The sequence below is a fragment of the Anopheles nili genome, chromosome 3 (genome assembly GCF_943737925.1).
Source record: "Anopheles nili chromosome 3, idAnoNiliSN_F5_01, whole genome shotgun sequence".
Lineage (NCBI taxonomy): Eukaryota > Metazoa > Arthropoda > Insecta > Diptera > Culicidae > Anopheles > Anopheles nili.
Genome location: NC_071292.1, coordinates 68,865,940 through 68,885,007, shown reverse-complemented (window position 1 = coordinate 68,885,007; position 19,068 = coordinate 68,865,940). Strand labels below are relative to the sequence as shown.

Genomic DNA, 19,068 nt, shown 5'->3' with positions numbered 1-19,068 from the left:
GGTGGACGTATCGCTAACGATAACAAATTTTTAAAATCATTATACACGTGCACAAATTTTAAATAAATCGTTGTCGTCATGTTCAGTAACAAATCGATAAGCGGTGGACGTTAGTGAAATTTTCTTGTCATAGCACTCTAGAAACACACGAAATAGTTCTCGTTTTCATGAAACTAAAGCTGGTATGTGAAGTGATAAAAATGATGCTAGAATATTAGCTCAAAAATGTTACCTATTTGTTGTGTATATTCTGGCGCAAAACTACATTTTGCGTTTCATAGTCTGCGTTACACTATTTGTAACTCGTAATGGAAGAAATAAATGTTGATTTTTGAGGTGATGATCAAATAGAAATGATTCAATCCAACGGAGAGACCTTCTATGGCCTATAAAATTAACTGCCGTCGATCTGCCTGCGAGGGCAAAGGTTCTAGTATCCACAAAAAAACATCAATTTCAGTGTTCTATAGAATGATCGACTGACGTTTCGGTCACAAAAGTTCATTGACTACAACGTTATAGAAGCTCATTGAAATGGTGGGAAAAAATGTAATAGAACTTTATTCGTTGGATTGAATGGAAATAGCGTTGTCCGTACAAACAAACTCTCTTAATTACTCGTATATAAAAGGTTTGAAATATACTATTGCCCATGCATTATGTAATTTATTAATAAATGAAAGCAGTCTAAATTATTTGTTTAATAAATTAAATAATCAGAAGTATTTCAACGCACCGTTAATGACTGTTCTGGTCGAACGCACAACTTAGGACGAATATTTCAACGTTTGCGTTAATTTTTAGTGTGAATCATCTCTAGACAACTCACAAAAATGGTACCACGAGTGATACACGTGATTTTGTTTCTCCATTGTTTGTTTAAATTTGCCATTGCACAACGCAGTTCTTGCTGTGAATCCTATTGTTACAATGATGATCCCGAGCGGAAGCAGGTGAAACATTTCGCTACAAAAACGTTGTATGAAATCACACGTGCACCGGATACCGACCGTCAACACATCGTGCCAAGTAGGTTTAATATAAAAAAAAAATTTGTATGCATAGTAATTTCACATATGATTACATTTGTCCGCCATCTTCCATGCAGACTGTTTGCCGGTGAAATTTTGGCTACTGAGTCGTCATGGAACGAGGCTTCCAGGCAAGAGCGATATCATAGAGATGCCAAAGCAGTTGAAATTGGTAAGTGTTTGCCTGCGCCATGCCTAACTTTTCAAAGCATATAGCAATATCTTTTGTGTAGCTGCAAGATGCAATCATGGAAAATTATTTCACACGCCGCACCCCTCCTGATAATGGAGCCATGTGCGATGAAGATTTGGAAATGCTGAAGAACTGGCGTTGGGATCCGAACGTAACCGAGCAGTACGAGTCTACTCTGACCGTGCAGGGCTGGGAGGACCTCAAGTATCTTGGGCAACGTGTTAAGGAAAAATACTGGCAGGTGTTCGGTAGCGGCTATCAACCGAACAAATTCATGGTAGGGCCGAAATATGATATTTTTTATAAATTTCGCGTGACATGTACCGTTTTTGCATTGCAGTTCCGTCATACGGCGACCCAACGTACCGAAGCAAGTTTTAAGGCTTTTGTTGAGGGACTTTTTGGCAACGAAGAATCTAAGCGAGTCAAGCCTTCTCCCGCAACGGATCCAGATTTGCTGCTAAAACCGTACGAATACTGTTCGGATTACGACATGAACAAGAACCGCAACAAACGCGACGAAAACTCAGAGGTGAACAAGTTTTTACGCTCTGCTTTGTACACTGGTACGGTTTGGGATGTTTCGCAGCGTCTCGGGTTCCGGCATAATTTGAGTGTGGAACAGATGGAAGCAATGTGGGACGTTTGCCGGTACGAGCAGGCATGACAAACGTCTAGACCGAGCCCGTTTTGTGCCGCATTCACCGAAGATCAGGTTCGAGTGCTGGAGTACAAGGAAGATCTTACATATTACTATCGAAACAGCTACGGTTACGCCAACAGTCCGGAGCTTGCGTGTCACGCCGTCGCTGATATGCTGCGCCACCTTTCGTCTCGTGATGATCCTACGGTGGTGGCGTATTTTACGCATGATTCCGAAATCCAACTCTTTTTGAGGGCACTTGGCGCAAAACGAGACTCAATGCCGTTGCGGGCGGATAATTTCCCTTTTATGCGCAACCGTCAATATACGTCGAGTGATATTCCATTTGCTGCAAATGTAGCTGCGGTGAAGTATCAGTAAGTTAGGCGGAATTTGCGTTGGTTTACTGTAACTTATACTGCACTTCTATTTTGGCAGGTGCACCGAACCACGTGAACCGGAGAAGGTGATATTTTTCCTCAACGAAAAACCGCTCATGTTCGATTGGTGCAGCGTAGGACTGTGCAACTGGTCGGATGTTAAGCGACAGTACCAAAGATTCGCCGAGGGCAACTGCGACCAATCGTACTGCCATGGAAACGGTGCTGGGGTGGCATTTGATCATCCGCTGGCCATGCTGGTTCTCAGTATTATTTTGCTTCTAGCTTGGGCGCAGCGGCCATTATTTTTTTAGCTCTTTTATAACAGCATGGAGATTTTTAGCCTCCTTCGTCTTCTATGTAAGATTTTTACCAAATGTGTCATCGATGTACGTCGAAATAAACCCAACAAAATATGACAACGCAATAGCCGTTTCTGATTTTATGACTTTTACTCTTTAATAATATAGTGAATGACTAATTGATTGGCTCATAAATGGTATTTGACTGCGGCAAGTACTACTATTAGAAGAGGTATTCAACCTTGTCCCATCCATTCGTTTTGCACGATAACAATTTTCTGTTGCTTGCTCTAATTACGAACTTGCGTTATACAATTTTCGATCCAGCACATCTAATATATGACCGTTAGTGCACTTAAGAATTTTTTTTAATTTTTGGATTGATACAAAGACACTCTGATGTTATTTAAAAACAACTACATAAAATAAATGAATAAATGCACATATTTAAACATTTTGGATACAAGGCCAAATATCTGCAAATGGAACTTAGGGTAAGACAAACCAACGAATTCTAACAACAAAATTATGGCTGCAGTATGTGACACCGAGACCGAGGAAAATTTCAGTTATAGATTTACTTAAGATCCGGATATGGAGCAAATGCGTTGTTTGGCTTAATCTGTGCTCTAGCCACGCTTCTATAATTAAAGAAAAAACAAAAACGATTTGACTTAGTGATTAAAACCCATTTCAAAAGAAATTAATGCGAGCAAAAACGAAGCAAAAAAATAGTTTGCTACATTAAAATCATGAAATGCATAAGTCTCTGACCATCAATTATTGTCTTACCGGAAAAAGAAAGAAGATCCTCGCTTGTGTTCTCCATTTAAAAGCAAGCTAGCATAACAATAACGCCAGTTGATAAAATGATCCATTAAGGGAGGATTGCCAGCTCTTAATCTGTAATCATTACCGAAAAAAATCCGTTATTGAGACCATGATTAGTGTCAGCAGCTGTTTTTTTTTTCAACTATTACCTGGAACCCTGGACTGCCATGCAAGTGGATACTACATGGTACGGATACATCACGCTTGTAACAGTAAAGTGAGCGATGGTATCCACGTAGCCACGAACCGTCTTACTTAAGAAATACGTGATCGCACTGGTGACGGCTATACAACAGAAGTCCATCCACAAGCGTGGGATGAGCCCAGAAAAGAAGCCGGATATGCCCTCGTGCACCCAGATTTCTTTTATCGAACCAAACAAACCATCGTACATATGCTCCCGACCAATGAATTGAGCCATCATACGAATGGAAATCACGTGGAATGGGTGCGATATAATTACACCACAAAAGTGCGTCACGGCTTTATAAACCATGTCTTCTTTCGTGTCAGGGCTTGTGTCCTCTATTTCTTCAAACTCGTCCAAACCAAAAAATTTGAAATCTGGAAGAGTTTCTCTCACAGATTGCGTAATACGAGCTTTCTTCTTTCCCAACAGCGCTACTGTAACTTTTTCGCTGAAGTGTGCACTTAGCAAGTTTCCAACAAGTCTAGCACTGAGACCTCGGAAACATCCTGTGAATCCGTCCACACTCTTAATGTATGCGGCTATTAAAATGGCAAGAAGGTGAGGCGTTAACGACAACATGAAGATTCAAATTTCTTAAATCGCTGATAGCATTAGTGATTATCAATACCTACCATACTGGAAAATGTTCGGAAGCATCATACGTCTTGCACCAAACAACGTTCGACCAGGGCGAGGGGCAATCGGTTCATAACCAAGCTAAAATGAGATAAAATGAATGAATGATAAGAATTAAACTTGCCAACAGATTAACATCACGTATCATGTACCTGGATAAGAGTTTTCGAATACTCCAATGGATAGAGTGCCGTAGAGCAAACTACACGAAATCCAAGCCTTAAGTTTTTATCAACATCATTAGCTGGTTTACTCTGCGTTATCATGTTGAGCCTCTAGAATTTTGTGAAGAGTCTCGAACGTACTGATGCCCCAACTTATAGCGGAAATTTGGATATCAATCAATCGTTCCCTACACCGAAAACAACATAAATGTTATGCCGTTTCTGCCTTTGCCCTTTTTTATTCTTCGTTGTGACAGAAGAGATGACAGGTGACGGTATTCGACAGTTATCAATAAAATTATAATAGTGTAGTTTTGAATGATTTTTTCAGCTCGAACTAGGAAGTTTTATATTAACATTAAGAAGACATAACACATTAACATAACATAAATATAAATTAGATCAATATACCACTGGTTTACATACGTATAAATATCAACTGAATCGTCAGTACTGCTTTAAACGTTATAATAGACCAAAAAAGGATATATGCATCCTTATTTAAGCAATTATGACACGTTCAGATCCATTGGCTAAGGAGTATCAAATTTTACGATTACTTCCAGTCTTCAAATTTAGATGGCGCCATTTTGTGTTGACGTGACTCAATAGAGTAGGTAATACTCGACCAAATGAAATAAATCCACTCGTCTACTTTTTAATTACTTTCAAAAAAAAATTACTTTAGAAACAAAACTATATACAATTGAAAATTACGGTTTATCAAACACTAAAACTAGATAACGGTCTTGTACTGCTTCAGGAGAAACTCAAACCGTTCATAATCAAACCGTATTTTTGAGTTTATTTCAAAAATGTTTTTTGTTATGAGTAAAGTTGCTCTAAACATTTTCCAATCACGTTATAGATTGCTGCCTTAGTTTCCTCCGAGCTGTATGGCTTATTCACCACAGGTACATGTATAAATAATGACCTGTCTGGATTTATATCGAGTGATTTTAGATATATGTATCCACATAAATAACTGTAAATATATAAGAAAAAGTAATATTTAGCATCATAATTGAAAATGTAGTATTTTTTAAGTATTACTTTCCAACTTCCGTAGAGCATAGACATTTTATATTCGTTTGAACATTTAGCTCTTGAACTATTTGTTCCACATTCAGGTTTGTGTGTAACATCTTACATTCCACATCACTTGCCGCTTTTCCGCTTAGATTTATCTTATCGCACGGCAAACATCGCTGAGCGAAGTCTTCCTTAAAATATCCGGACGTGTACGAACATTGTTCTAAGTTTATCGTATCGATACTTCCATGTACGCCAACATGAATGACTAGCTATGATTAGGCAATGTAATTTAGAATAAGAACGTATTAGTCTACGATATTCTATCTATCCCGGTACTATCCGTGAAAAAACATTCATTAAAACGGTGAGCTTACTTGGGGTTTTTGATCCCAGATTAGAGGAATAACATTGTCCACTGCTTCGTACGTCACAGGTACCTCGTATTTTCTTATCTCGTAAGAACTATTTCGAAAAGAAAACGTTTCGGGCAAAAGCTGTACTGCTTCCCAGCTAGCGTTACGATCCTCGTGTCCTTTAAATGGTCCGAAGCCAGTCACTATAATAATATTTTTCGCCATGACCCTTCGCTTGATCCCACACGAATAATACAATTTACATTCTACTCGTTATCACCTGTTTACTGTCATGAACGGTCACCCAACAACAATCAGGATATGTAATGTAAACATTAATGTACGTCTAAAGCCGCAGTTTTAAAAAATCTGTCACTTTTTTATATTTACGTATATTTCCTCATATTTACACTTTTTCGTTACCCTTATTTAAAACATTATCAAGGGAATTAATAGATGCAAACAATGTTAATATTACAGAAATATTTTATTTTTAAATTTCCATAATTTTAACGGTTTGTACAATTCTTATTTTTTGGAGCAGACTTTCCGATGGTTTCCCATTGCATTAGTCGCAACCATTCTTTTACAGATTATGCATGGCCGTTTTTTAAGTCCTTGAAGATGATTTTTCAATTTTTTTATGTGTGGAAACACTCTATCACAATGGTTGCATTTGAATTTGGGTAGGAGCTCCGCTGGAACTCCGCATAAAGTACGATGAACTGCGAATGTTTTATGTGACATGTGCTTTCCACAAAGGTGGCATTGGGTTTTCGAATGTGTAAGAGTATGTTCGTTAAGTTTCGATCTGCTAAAGAATGATTGTTCGCAAAGTTGGCAATTATGTTTTTCCAAAACAGCAGATGAATGTTTTAAAGCTAGATGATTCTTCAGAGTAGTTAATGTGGTGTACGTTTTCGTGCAATATTTGCACCTTATCACACCTGCATGACCCATCATGTGACACTTAAAGTAACGTGTACCCACAGTTTTATTGCAAACTGGACACTCTTTATGTTCATGAGAACTTAAATGCACTTTTAGTTTCGATAAACTCTCAAACGGTTGATTGCATTGATCACAGGCGTAAGGTCGATTGGGTTTTATGTCATGAGCACTTTCGTTATGCCTATTTAAATCGTATACGTGCGAAAAAGAAACGTCGCAAATAGTACAGCGTAATACTTTACGCCTATTTCTTATTTGATGGACTTCAACAATATGCCTTTTAAGATCTCCAGAATTTACTTTTTCGTTGCATAATGAACATTTCTTCATTTCACTCAAATGTTGGATGGTACCACCAGTATCGACAATTATATCGTGTGCATGAATAGTGTGTCTTATCCAAGAATATGGCGTAAACGTTTTGTGACATATTGGGCAACATTTCTCGGTTGGAAATTCCTTCAGTTGTATGGTTATGTGTTCTTCTTTATGAACTCTTAGTTCGTTTTTAGTGGCGAAAAATTTGTTGCAAATTTTGCAGCCATAAGTTTCAGTCTTTGGCATAATTGTTGGCTTGTCATACATAGCATTTTCTTTAACAAACATATTTTGAATATGTTCATTTCTTTTCTCTGTCGATTCTTCTATTAGAATATTACAATTTTGATTTTTTTCGATATAATTAAATTGTGTTGATTGTGAACTATCTGCTTTAACATATGCAGTTTTAGCTGAATCAAACCAATCGTCATCGTTTTCATGCATATAAGACACATTGCTTTGGACTAAATCGAAAATATTCGATTCTTTGATGATAGTATCATCTATCAAGTGATCATCGGAATGATCTACTGAACGATACGTATCTTCGATGGTGTCTTCGTTTACTTGGACGTCTAAAAAGTCGTTAGTAGACTTTTCTTGAATTGCAAATGAATGACCTGTTGGGCTTTTTCGATTTTCAATTTCTTTGAGATATTCGCTATTTATGAAGTCTTCTGATATTGTGACGTCTTCTGTTAAATACTCTCTTTCAATATCGACTATCGTTGAGTTGCTTTGCAGAGATTGTGATTCATAATCGGTACCCTTAACGGGCTTTTGCAGGGGGATTTTAACCAGATTATTGAACTCGCTTCCAATGCATTGTTGGTTTAGAAATACAGTCTTTTCTCTGTTTTCAACACAATTATGCTTCCTTATCGGAAGTACTTTATGCGAAACACCAGCATTACATTTTTGCAATATTTGTTCTTGATTAGCTTGCACCAATTTGCTATAATTGTAAAAATCTGTGATGGTTTCAGTGCACTTCGAACATACAAATTGAGGTAAATCGAACGATATATCACTAGGCAAGTCGAATGGTAGTAGCTGCAAATAAAACATACATGTTTTTTTGGAATGAATGCAATCGTACTACAAAACACAACTACTCACAGAGAAATAAAACACACTATCGATTAGATGCCGGAAACTCGGGTCATTTATAGACGACGACATTTGAATAAAGTTTTTCTTTAAGCACAGGCGACAGATTTCGTTCATGATTACGGGAAAATGTTCAAACAATCGCAATATGGTTCAGTGAAATACCAAAATACGCTGAATATGAGGCGAACATTTGTTTTGGCTTATAATAAATGAATATTTTTTGACATTACTACCTGTTGATACACTCGATGCCAAGAGCTCTATATATGCTGATACAGTTAGGTGTGAGTATTGAATTCTTTTAAAATTTCGATATATTTGATTATAAAAATGTTTTAAGAAAAAATTTAAATTGAAGGAGTAATTGAATATATACTTTTTTCGTTGAATAAAATGTTGAAGTTTTTGGGTCGTTAAAAAACTATCAGCTGGTTTTTGCAGACGTCGTATAGTGTAATGTCAAAGTTTGTTTATGTGGTACAAGAAATCGATAAATCTGTTCCTTCGGAGACTCGTTGAAGTAGATTGTGTTAAATTTACCTTCAATGTTATTGAACAGAGAGTGCTAAACCCTGAAAAAATGATTCATCTCACCGGGCAGAACTACTCCTCCAAGGAGACTATACAAAACATATTTTCACCGATGGTAGGCGCAATCGTATCTCAACAAGCGGAGGAACTTTGCCAAAAGAATAATCTTTCGTTTGTGGAGATGTTGCAACCCTTTTTAAGGCTCTCTTCCGATGGTAAGCACCGAACGCAGGAAATTGATTTCACGAAGCCGAAAAGCAAACGATGCTTTCGTAATTTTGCTCAGCTCACTTCAGGGATGTTGGCGGAACGAGCGTATCGATCAAGGGACTACGTATCAACTTGGTGGACGTTAACTGGCGGCCACCACAAACGATACTGGCAAAGAAAATGTTAAATGAAGCCGTCACTTCTGCGCTCGGTGGTGACAAGATGAAAGCGATCAAGCTTGATGATGGTGCATTCGTAGACATACCAGCCGCTGAGCCGTGGTTTGAGCAATGGCGAGAGACATTCCTAACAGTACAGTTCCCGGCGGATCATGAGTTTACGCGACACTTGCTCTGCTCGCTCATAGTGGTTTCAAGCATAGATCCAAATCCAATCGAAACTGCAAGTCAGTTGACAAAAAAAATTCAGATGATGCAAAACATAACACCACCCCGTCTGCCAAAGTGGTTCTCTAGCGATGCTCTAAATTGCTACGTGATGCTGCACGATGGATGTTCCGGTGATATTGGAAAGTAGGTTTATACGCTAGTAACTGACCTAGGACAAGTAGCAGTTTTGGACATACTATAAGTTTGATTTTGCTTCTGTTGATTTTAGAGCACAACAAGCATTCGATGGGCTGAAATCTACATATGGGGAGCATAAATGTTTCCTTCTACAGATAAATTCACACGGTGGACCACCGGCCGACTGTCCCGATCCATGGCTGCGCTATCTGAAAAAGCATCACCGATCGGAGCAATCTATAACGAGTGACATTGACAGTGCTCCAAAAACGCCGCAAGATATGGGATCCGTTACGGGAATGCCGATCACGGTGGTTCAGTCTTCTAATATGCTACTGCACGCTGGTGTTGCAAGTAGTGGTAGCAGTAGTGTGTCTTCAGACACCCCACCTTCCGGAATCGTCGTTGGTGAAGTTATTGCCCATCCGCTGAGTCCAGTGCAGGAGACTGGGGTCGAGTTGCAAGAAACGTCTAGCCTTACGTCGAGCATAGACAGCTTATCGTTGCAGACCATCAATCCTAACGTATGGCCAGTAGAAAGCGATATTGAGGTAGCCCACGGATCATTTCTAACGGCGGGAGATTTGGACAATTTGAAACATTTCGTCCAGGATTTCGCTGTACGAGCACTGATCCCGTTCGTTGAGAGATTAGTGGGCGTTCTAAATGATGCCGTAAGGTTTTTTTTATAGAAATCTGTCAGAGTTAGAATTTCTGTTAGCATTTACTATTATTCTACATCTATTTTTTTTGCAGATATCCAACAAAAAAGGGGTTAGCCGGTCATTGTTGAGTGCCACCAAAAGATGGTTCGTGACGAACAAACCTGGTGTTAACACCAACCAGAACGCCGTCGTTTACACGAACGAATCAACTGAGCTGCAAACGCGAAAATTGGGTGATCTGTACTTTATGTTCAATCATTATTCACTCGCATTCCAGGCGTACCATCAAGCCAAACGAGATTTTAACGCGGATTCGGCGTGGCAGTATTATGCTGGTGCACTCGAGATGGCGGCTTTGGCTGCGCATATGCAAGGCACGGCCAGTCGAAAAACGTACGACTATATGGAGGAAGCTATATTGACCTATTTGAATAGCTGCAAGTTGCCTCAGTTTGCTACCCGTGCTACTTTACTTTCCATGGAATGTCTGCGATCTGCTAAGCTGTTCAGTGAAGCTGCTAAACAGCTTATACGCATGACGAGCGAAGATTCGGATCTCCGTTCAGCCTTGCTGCTAGAACAGGCATCGTATTGTTTCCTGTTAGCAAATCCACCTCAGTATCGCAAGTACGCTCTGCATTGCGTACTGGCTGGACATCGGTTTTCAAAGGTTGGCCAGCGAAAGCATTCGTTCCGCACGTATAAGCAAGCGTACCAAGTGTTCGAGAATCGCGGTTGGAGTTTGGCCGAAGATCACATCCAGTACACGATCGGTCGACAGGCGTCGAATTTAAAAAAATTGGATGAAGCAAGCAACTGTCTAGCTCATCTGCTTCGTCCCTCAAGCATGCAGACGGCAGCCCAGCAAACGCTCTTCCTACGGGAATACCTCAGCACAAAGAAAGCGCTCCAGTCGAAAGGTGGTGAGGAAGTGGGCGACATCCCCTCAATAGCGTTGCCGAAAATTGTGCAGCCCATGACGAAAGTGCTTGTAACGTCACCGCCACCCGTGTCTAATCCGTTGCACGTAGCAGCTACCAATATTAGCATCACGGTAAGAATGGAGATCATCGGGAACTTCGAGTATAGATGCATTTGCTTGATGTGTTCATGTTTTTTTAGGCTGCTTCGTTGAACGAAAATGTGTGGAATAAGATGGAAGAAATGTTGGTGCTGAGCGCGTCCGATCGTCCGGTAATGGTGTTCCGACCATCAAAGTCACTTTTTTCAACCGAATCGCCAGCTGCTGAAAATCCACGATCCGTGCATGGCGAACCAATCGAGGTTGCATTTAACCTGGAAAACACTATCAAACCAGCAGTGCTGTTCGAAAATATTAACCTTCTGTGGGAATTCCGCAAAGAATCAGGCGAAATATTTTCCAACCGACCATTGTTCCTGGGCGATGTCAGTCTGGAGGAACGGTCGGATATTGAGAATGTCGTCGCCACTAGCTTTGTGGCTCTGGTAACGTTCGCCGAGCATGAAACGAAAACACTCGTGCTAAAGCTTACTCCAAGAAGCACTGGACAGCTACGGATATTGGGTATTGTCGGAAAGCTATCAGCCGCCTCGCCAGCGGGTCCGGGAGAGGCTCCTTCTCTTTGGGGTAAGCAGATGTTTGAAACGCAACCGATTCGGATCCCCAGTTCCGTCGGTAAGGACGGTGGCAAAGCGCCTACGACGGTTTCGATGTTTGATCGAAAGCTTGAAATAGAAATACTTCCACCGGCACCGGCATTGCATGTTAGCTTTAGCAGGACTCCTGCCGAAGTGTTAGCCGGAGAAGTAATTCCGATCAGGGTAAACATGACTAATGCGGGCGTTAGCATGTTGAACGACATCTACGTTTGCATCGATAATCCGCGTTACGTGTTGCTGAATCCAAGCGAAGCAGATATACCACTATCGATAAGGCGCGATTTCCAGAACCTAGCCAATAAAAATGTCGGTCGAGACCGTGAAGCTCGCAAGCAGTATGTCTGCAGAGCGTTCCGCGAAGCTGATGGGAATTTTATCGCTCCGAATGAAACCAAAACGACTACACTGTGGCTGCAAGCACCATACTCAAAGGGACCGAAGGATATCAAATTGATGATCTACTACGCAATGCCACAGGACTATCCTAAGATGAAGTATGCAAAATCTAAATGATATGTGAACTGGAGCTAAGTTTTTTTTCTCTTATTTCAGACATCGGCTTGTACGGCATACGTGGAAGTTTAATGTGAATGATTCCCTACTGGTCGATGCAAATTGCAATTTAAGCAATCCAACTAAGCGTGAGCTAGGCATTGATGTTAACGTGAAAAATCTGAATCAGGTACATCACCCACTGATGACAGAAATTACGATCAACGATCTGTTTCTTTTTTGTTCGGTGTACGAACTACAACCGAAGAGAGTGGTTTGTGCGTATCTCGATTATAACCCTCGTTCATTATGTTCGTTGAATTTATCGTAACATTCACTTTGCAGATATAAAAACGCCGGGCCACACGAAATTGCAGGCAGGCGAGGGATTGAAAACGAACGAAACATTCAGTTTGAGATGCAACCTGCAGCGGCGTCCGTTGGATATTGCTTACGATGGTAATTTCGAGCGATATGTAACTCAAAAACTGTCTTCGATTTCGATTCGGACACCAGAAGCGGAAGCGCTGGCTACCTTACCCTCGGTGGATGCGGTGGGGAGTTTTTTACTGAAGAATGAAACGAAGTACATCCGCGTGTACGAGCCGAGCAGTAACGAAGAGTTTAATCAGATCATTAACCAGAGCGACAAGCACATGACTTTGTGCGTCAACTGGTCGGCCACAATCAATGACAATGGTGCATCACGCAAGGCATACGGGCAGCATTTTTTGCAGCTGAGAAACCTTTACGATTCGTAAGTTGCACCTCGGAATCGAGATGGAGCAGTTTTATGATGTGTTTTTTTTCCTATCTTCCAAATGTACTAGTGCCTTTTGTCCGTCCTCGGAACGATTGCAGCAAATCACGTTTGTAGGACAATCGAGTTTTTATGGTATTTTTGATGACCTGGATAAAGTTATACCGCCCGAGGATCATGATGTGGACAGTGGGTGGGGTGTTAATCAAAGGTATCACAAAGAGTGTTCGATAAGACGCAACTATGCGGGAATCTAATAATTTGTCTGTTTTACTTACAGTTTTGTGGCACAGAGGTGTTTCCTAGAGGAAAGCTTTCACTCAGTGGAGCTACGAACATAGGCTATAATGATTTGAAAACATAGTTTCGTCAAATTCTTTTGTTAGTTGGATAGATACTATGTACGTTGGTTAATAAAAAAGTCATTTTAAATCTACATGCATCCTACACAGAACAAGCACATTTTTACTTAATAAAATTTCAGAACGAAAGTTTAAAAATTATGACGCTCAAAATTCAAATAACACGTGCTCAGTAAGTATACCGCCCTACATTGGGCCGGTTGACGTTCTCTTTTGTCATATTGTCAGTATGCGATGTCCTTGCTCTTAGCAAAAAATCTCTTATGCGCTCTCTCTCTCAATGGCGGCGAGAAAAAAATTGCTCCTCTCTGTTATTTTTTCGCTCCTGGTTTGCTGCGTTGATGCTGCGCGCCGGTGATAATAAATTGACAATTTTCAACCCCGCCAGCATATAAAACAGTTTTGTCCGTCATCGGTAGCGGAAGGTGGTCCGGATCGTTTACTTGAAACAAATAAAAGCGAGTGTCGTGTGGTGTCCGTGGTAGTAGCCCAGGTCGGGGTTCGCGCATGGTCGTTTGAAGTTATTCGGAGAATCAGAGAGAAACTTGTTTGGGATTCTCTAGCAAGGACGACTCCGTTTCGGGATTTTTGCTGGAACGGTACGCGCACTATCGCAAAGTGTGTCAAGAGTGTTAAAATTTGAAGTTTTGTGTTGAATTTTGGGCATAGATAATGCTGCTGAAACAGATTGGAACGGTTCTGGTGCGCTCTGAGTGCCAACGGCGTCAACGTGCCCTTTTGCAGTGTAAGTACCGTGAATTCCGTGTCCAAATTGTTACGTCGTCGAAAAGTATGCAAGCATAGGCTTGTCAGGGGCATCAATTTTCACGTTGCTTTTTTCTCCACAGTGAGCCGCCACTTTGCCGCAGTGCCGTTGGCCGAGCCGGCTGCACCATCGCTAAAAACAGAGGTGCCTGGACCAAAGTCAAGGGCGCTGTTGCAGCAGCTGAACCAACTACAGGTACGAGGGAATTTTCTTCCTACCCGTACGATCCGCCAGACCGGGCAAGTTCGAGAACCTCGAGCTAGCGTTGATTGTATCCCGAGCAATCCGGATCGGTTTCCATAGTAGATTGTAGGGATGTACGTGCTAGACGTGCCATATACCGTCAATTGGTATAAATTGAAGCGAATTGTCCTCAATCAGTTGTTTGCTCCTGCTCCGACACTTGGGCGATGTGTCGATGGTGCCGTTTGAAATTATGAGCACAGCTACAACAAGCTTCTTTGGCGCTCGTGGTTCCGGTACGTGTTTCTTCCGTCTTAGGCAATACAGATTCGGATTCGGTCATAACGCATTCAAAGATGGGTCGAATGACGTCGCACGATCGTCAATGAAATGCCCCTGAAATAAAATCGCCATAGCGTAAAAACGAGCCGCAATTTTGCCGTGAGGGTGTGTTCACGATCTCGATTGGAGGCGTTTAAAAAATGTATAAATATAGCACTGCCCATTCTTGTTGTTGGGCAGCGTATTCTTCCTTCTCGTTGCATGAATGCGACAGAATGACGGTTAGATTTTTGTTGGTTTGGTTCTGTGACCTCTAGACATTGGGGTAAATTGGTTAAGCAGCCGTTTAAAAGACGCCGAACGCACATCACACGAAATCGTCACATATTATTCACCGAACGCCTCTACTCGTCTGATACCGACGCTGGGGTCTTGAACTTGAAACTTGTTGACCGTCGCATGCGTTGCTTTAATTTAAACCAGCGTTTGTTCCTAGTTTGATTAGTATCCGTTTGCCCTGTACGCTGTTAATGCCCGCATGACTGGGTTTTTATTTTATTTCTCTCATTTTCGGGTTCCCAATGTGCCTTGCCAACAGAATGCCAACTCAGTGCAGATGTTCGTCGACTACGACAAGTCGTTTGGAAACTATTTGCAGGACGTCGATGGCAACGTGCTGCTGGACATTTACACCCAAATTTCCTCTGTACCACTGGGCTACAATCATAAGGAGTTGCTGAATGTATTTCGGGATGACCACAATCTCTCAAGTGAGTACGATACCTTCAATTACAGATTCGCAATTAAAAATCTGCAAGCCACCGGCAAATAAAAAAAACCGTTTTGATAGGATAAAATAGGGATTATATGAATGCTTTCATGCAAAAATTCTGCAAAACATTGAATGTAAAACGGTACGTGAGGATTAGGAATGCAATACTTATAGATAAAGGTAAGCATGCATTGTGGACTGCGTATAAATAACTGGCGCGTGCTCTAATCAGCACGATAAGATTTCACCTTTAATTTAGCTTTCAATTGTACCGCTCAGTTTTGAATGGAATGATAACAAAACAATGATTAGGGCAGGATGCCTGGAAACATCTGCGGATCTTGCTGATTTAATTTTATGCACGCAAGCAATGCTTCGAACTGCACATTGTTAGCAGGTCCGTTATCAGCATTTCCCCTTCACCACCTGCTGCTAGCGATTTGAAAGGCAAACGTATGAGCGTTATGGTCGTTTGCGCTATCGTGGTGATTGATAAGTGGTTGGGTTAGAGACAACATGGAAATTATTGCTCAAGGTTAGGGTCCACAGCCTATTGGCCTGGCTATAGAGCGTAGAGGCCAGACACGTTATGCACTTGAACGCGGTTGTATTATGAACTGGTTAATTCGTTATCCCAGTAGTATGGTTATTATTGAAGTGCAGCAAGCATGGTGGTCAACTGCCGTTTAATGTGAAACTCCGTTCCGGAATTATGCAGACTATAATCTTATTTTAATCACGAAGACACGTGGCACTAATTATAGCAACATTATAGCAACATTGTAGCTGCATTATAGCAACATTGAATATTCACACATTGATGATCCTTTTTCCATGAAATTTTAGCTCTCATCAACCGCCCAGCGTTGGGCGTATTTCCGGGCGAGGATTGGCCCAACCGTTTGCAGAACGTGCTGATGTCCGTGGCCCCGGTCGGACTCGACCATGTGACGACCATGATGTGCGGCTCGTGCTCGAACGAGAACGCGTTCAAGAACATTTTTATCTGGTACCAGAAGAAGCAGCGCGGCGATGCGACCCCGTTTTCCGACGCGGAAATCCAATCGTGTATGGTTAACCAATCTCCAGGTGCGCCAAAGCTCAGCATTTTGAGTTTTCACGGGGCGTTCCACGGTCGCACACTCGGTTGCCTTTCGACGACGCACTCGAAGTACATTCACAAGATAGATGTGCCGTCGTTTGACTGGCCGATCGCACCATTCCCGCAGTACCGCTATCCGTTGGAGGAAAACGTTCGAGAGAACGCTCAGGAGGACGCCCGGTGTCTGGCTGAGGTTGAACGGCTGATCGAGCTCTTTAGCAAGCGCGGTATCCCTGTGGCCGGTATCATTGTGGAGCCAATTCAGAGCGAAGGTGGTGACAACGAGGCATCTCCCGAGTTTTTCCAACAGCTGCAGAAGATCGCTAAGGATCGCGGAAGCGCTTTGCTGATCGACGAAGTGCAGACTGGCGGTGGGCCAACGGGCAAGATTTGGTGCCACGAGCACTTTAATCTGCCAAGCCCACCGGACGTAGTGACGTTCAGCAAGAAGATGCAGCTGGGAGGCTATTATCACGGGGCTCACATGAAGCCGTCGCAGGCATACCGCGTGTTCAACACGTGGATGGGTGATCCAGGCAAGCTGTTGCTGCTGGAATCGATCCTGCGTGTCATCAAGCAGGAGGCTCTGTTGGAAAATGTACGCCGGACTGGAGACAAACTGAAGGACGGGCTCATGCAGGCACAGAAGGACTTCCCACATCTGCTGAGTGCGACACGCGGACGAGGTACATTCTTGGCGATCAACTGCGCCACGCCAAAGATGCGCGATGATATCGTTACGGCACTCAAACAGAAAGGTAATATGGTACATGAAGAGTATGACGACGGCACGAGCTTTGTACAAAAAACGTTTTCCCTCTCGTTACAGGAGTTTTGTCCGGCGGATGCGGCGAGCTGAGCATTCGTTTCCGCCCGGCCCTGATATTCGGGGAGAAACACGTGGACATCTTTTTGGACAAATTCCGGCAGGTGCTGAAGGAGGTTAAGTAAACGGTTTCCGATGCTCTACTTCACGCTCATGCCAGCTAACTTACTGCACAAAAGCTTCGACGAAGCCGTATTGTTATGAAGCCGCGAGGCAGGATGAATTGATAAGTGAACCTGTCGTGTAGTTCGAACCTCAGCGTACAGCAGCATTATGCACACTAGTTACAGGAAACTCTACCTATAATAGAATCCAGATAGCAATAGACGTACAATAAGTTCGCATCATTGTTGAAGCGTCGACTGCATGGTGCATCGAGGCACTTGAAGAGAAAGGCACAAGATCCAAGTGTTACGGAAGCTTTTAGCGCTTGCAGTTTACAATGAGAGAAGTTTATGGAATATATGCTAGTAAAAATGTCATTGCTACAAACCAAGTAACAAAAACAAAAACACACCAACACGTTAGTAGAACGTGAATGAGAGAACATTTGTCTTCCAATGAACTAAAAGGTGATTCCAAAATCAATCGGTGTCCAACGGAAAGTCCCACTCTAGCGAGAGTAGGGCAATCCGTTACAAAATAAACTAGATAAATGTTGTCGCATAAAGAAAGTATCGCGTTGTGTTGCTTTTGATATCGGTTACCATTCTTTATATTTGGCTGTTCCGAAATTCTATACAAAATATCTGATGATTGCACAATAAGTTTATGTATGTTTGCTCAAACATATCACAGGCACGGTAAGTTTCAATAATGTTTTTAAAATATTTTCCCAAAATTTCAATGGTTCATTATTTCGGATTTTATAAATCAAACGGAAGAGTATTCCAAATGGATTTGATTCTGTTTACATATTTAGAAGTTCTGTTCTACTTCGATTTCATGTTACTGTTCCTAGTATAATTCCAAAGAGAAATGAGAAAAGGTTCTAATGAGAAAAGGTCTAGATAATATTTATTTGTTGTATTAAGATTCCCTTAGATCGATTGCTTGCGGTATTCGATTGTAACCGATAAGTTCTCTGATTTTGTTTTTTATTTATTCATCTGCCTAATGCTTCTTGAAGAATCCTGCACGGATTCGCGTCCGCTAACGAGGGAAAGTAACGAACCGTGTCCGATCGTGGATTTCCTTGGCACCGAAAAGTGTGACAAAAATAAATACCAAACAAACCGCTACACAAGACTGATTTTTTGTCTTGCTTCTCAGCTTCCCAGCTGCTTCATTTGTACAATCATTGTCCCGGCTAACCTGCGCCCAAGCCTTCTCTGGCGATTCGGCGTGCTCCGACCGCATGTAGCGTATTTTTAATGGAATATCCAAGCGAACCCATACCGTGGCCGGATTCAGAGGCGGTTCCGAGGCGTAGCTGGAAAACTTAACGAATTTACCCTAACGACGGGCCCGATGATGATCTATGCAAATTTAAGGCTACCACCGTTGGGGGACGAAGCTCGAGACGCCAAACCGATGGAGTCCAGCCCCGGTGCCCCTGGAAAGCGAACGATAACTTCCGGGCGGGTCTCGTCAGGAAGGATCTCGAAAGGGGAACCGAGAATCCTCTACCAAGGGCCGAACAGAAGGTAGATCTCGTTCGACTAGAAAGCAAATAAGTAAAGCCGAATACCGAAGGGAACGAACAGCGAACGATGGACGGCTTGTTAGCCATTTCCGTATGCTAATGTATGCGGAGGGAAAACTTTGGCAAGCGTTCCGCAACGCAGAAGTCCGGAACGGTCGTCT

General features: G+C 41.9%; 5 protein-coding genes across 5 annotated transcripts; 3 read left to right on the top strand and 2 right to left on the bottom strand.

The window, feature by feature from the left end:
* Positions 1–833: 833 nt before the first annotated feature.
* Positions 834–2,631, top strand: LOC128723581 (multiple inositol polyphosphate phosphatase 1). The gene is given in 5 exon segments (XM_053817337.1): positions 834–1,029; positions 1,109–1,203; positions 1,265–1,501; positions 1,565–2,244; positions 2,306–2,631. Coding segments are annotated over 5 exon segments (1,464 nt in total). The 3' UTR covers positions 2,562–2,631.
* A 97-nt stretch (positions 2,632–2,728) lies between these two features.
* On the bottom strand, positions 2,729–4,472 carry LOC128724922 (mitochondrial carrier homolog 2). The gene is made up of 5 exons (XM_053818643.1): positions 4,359–4,472; positions 4,203–4,287; positions 3,530–4,109; positions 3,342–3,452; positions 2,729–3,190 (listed from the first exon to the last, which is right to left on the bottom strand). Exons 1-5 carry the CDS (start codon positions 4,470–4,472, stop codon positions 3,127–3,129), a joined length of 954 nt encoding a protein of 317 aa, XP_053674618.1. The 3' UTR covers positions 2,729–3,126.
* Positions 4,473–5,174: 702 nt separating this feature from the next.
* Positions 5,175–5,983, bottom strand: LOC128724921 (pyroglutamyl-peptidase 1). Its single transcript, XM_053818642.1, is given in 3 exon segments — positions 5,175–5,355; positions 5,424–5,674; positions 5,780–5,983. Coding segments are annotated over 3 exon segments (636 nt in total).
* A 2,740-nt stretch (positions 5,984–8,723) lies between these two features.
* LOC128725324 (trafficking protein particle complex subunit 8) lies at positions 8,724–13,408 on the top strand. The gene is made up of 9 exons (XM_053819057.1): positions 8,724–8,889; positions 8,961–9,417; positions 9,503–10,085; positions 10,168–11,130; positions 11,199–12,211; positions 12,270–12,487; positions 12,555–12,966; positions 13,040–13,180; positions 13,250–13,408. The coding sequence occupies exons 1-9, from the start codon at positions 8,724–8,726 to the stop codon at positions 13,308–13,310; spliced, it is 4,014 nt and encodes a 1,337-aa protein (XP_053675032.1). The 3' UTR covers positions 13,311–13,408.
* A 524-nt stretch (positions 13,409–13,932) lies between these two features.
* On the top strand, positions 13,933–17,921 carry LOC128722863 (4-aminobutyrate aminotransferase, mitochondrial). The gene is made up of 5 exons (XM_053816545.1): positions 13,933–14,076; positions 14,180–14,292; positions 15,161–15,332; positions 16,181–17,194; positions 17,266–17,921. The coding sequence occupies exons 1-5, from the start codon at positions 14,004–14,006 to the stop codon at positions 17,385–17,387; spliced, it is 1,494 nt and encodes a 497-aa protein (XP_053672520.1). The 5' UTR covers positions 13,933–14,003; the 3' UTR covers positions 17,388–17,921.
* Positions 17,922–19,068: the final 1,147 nt, after the last annotated feature.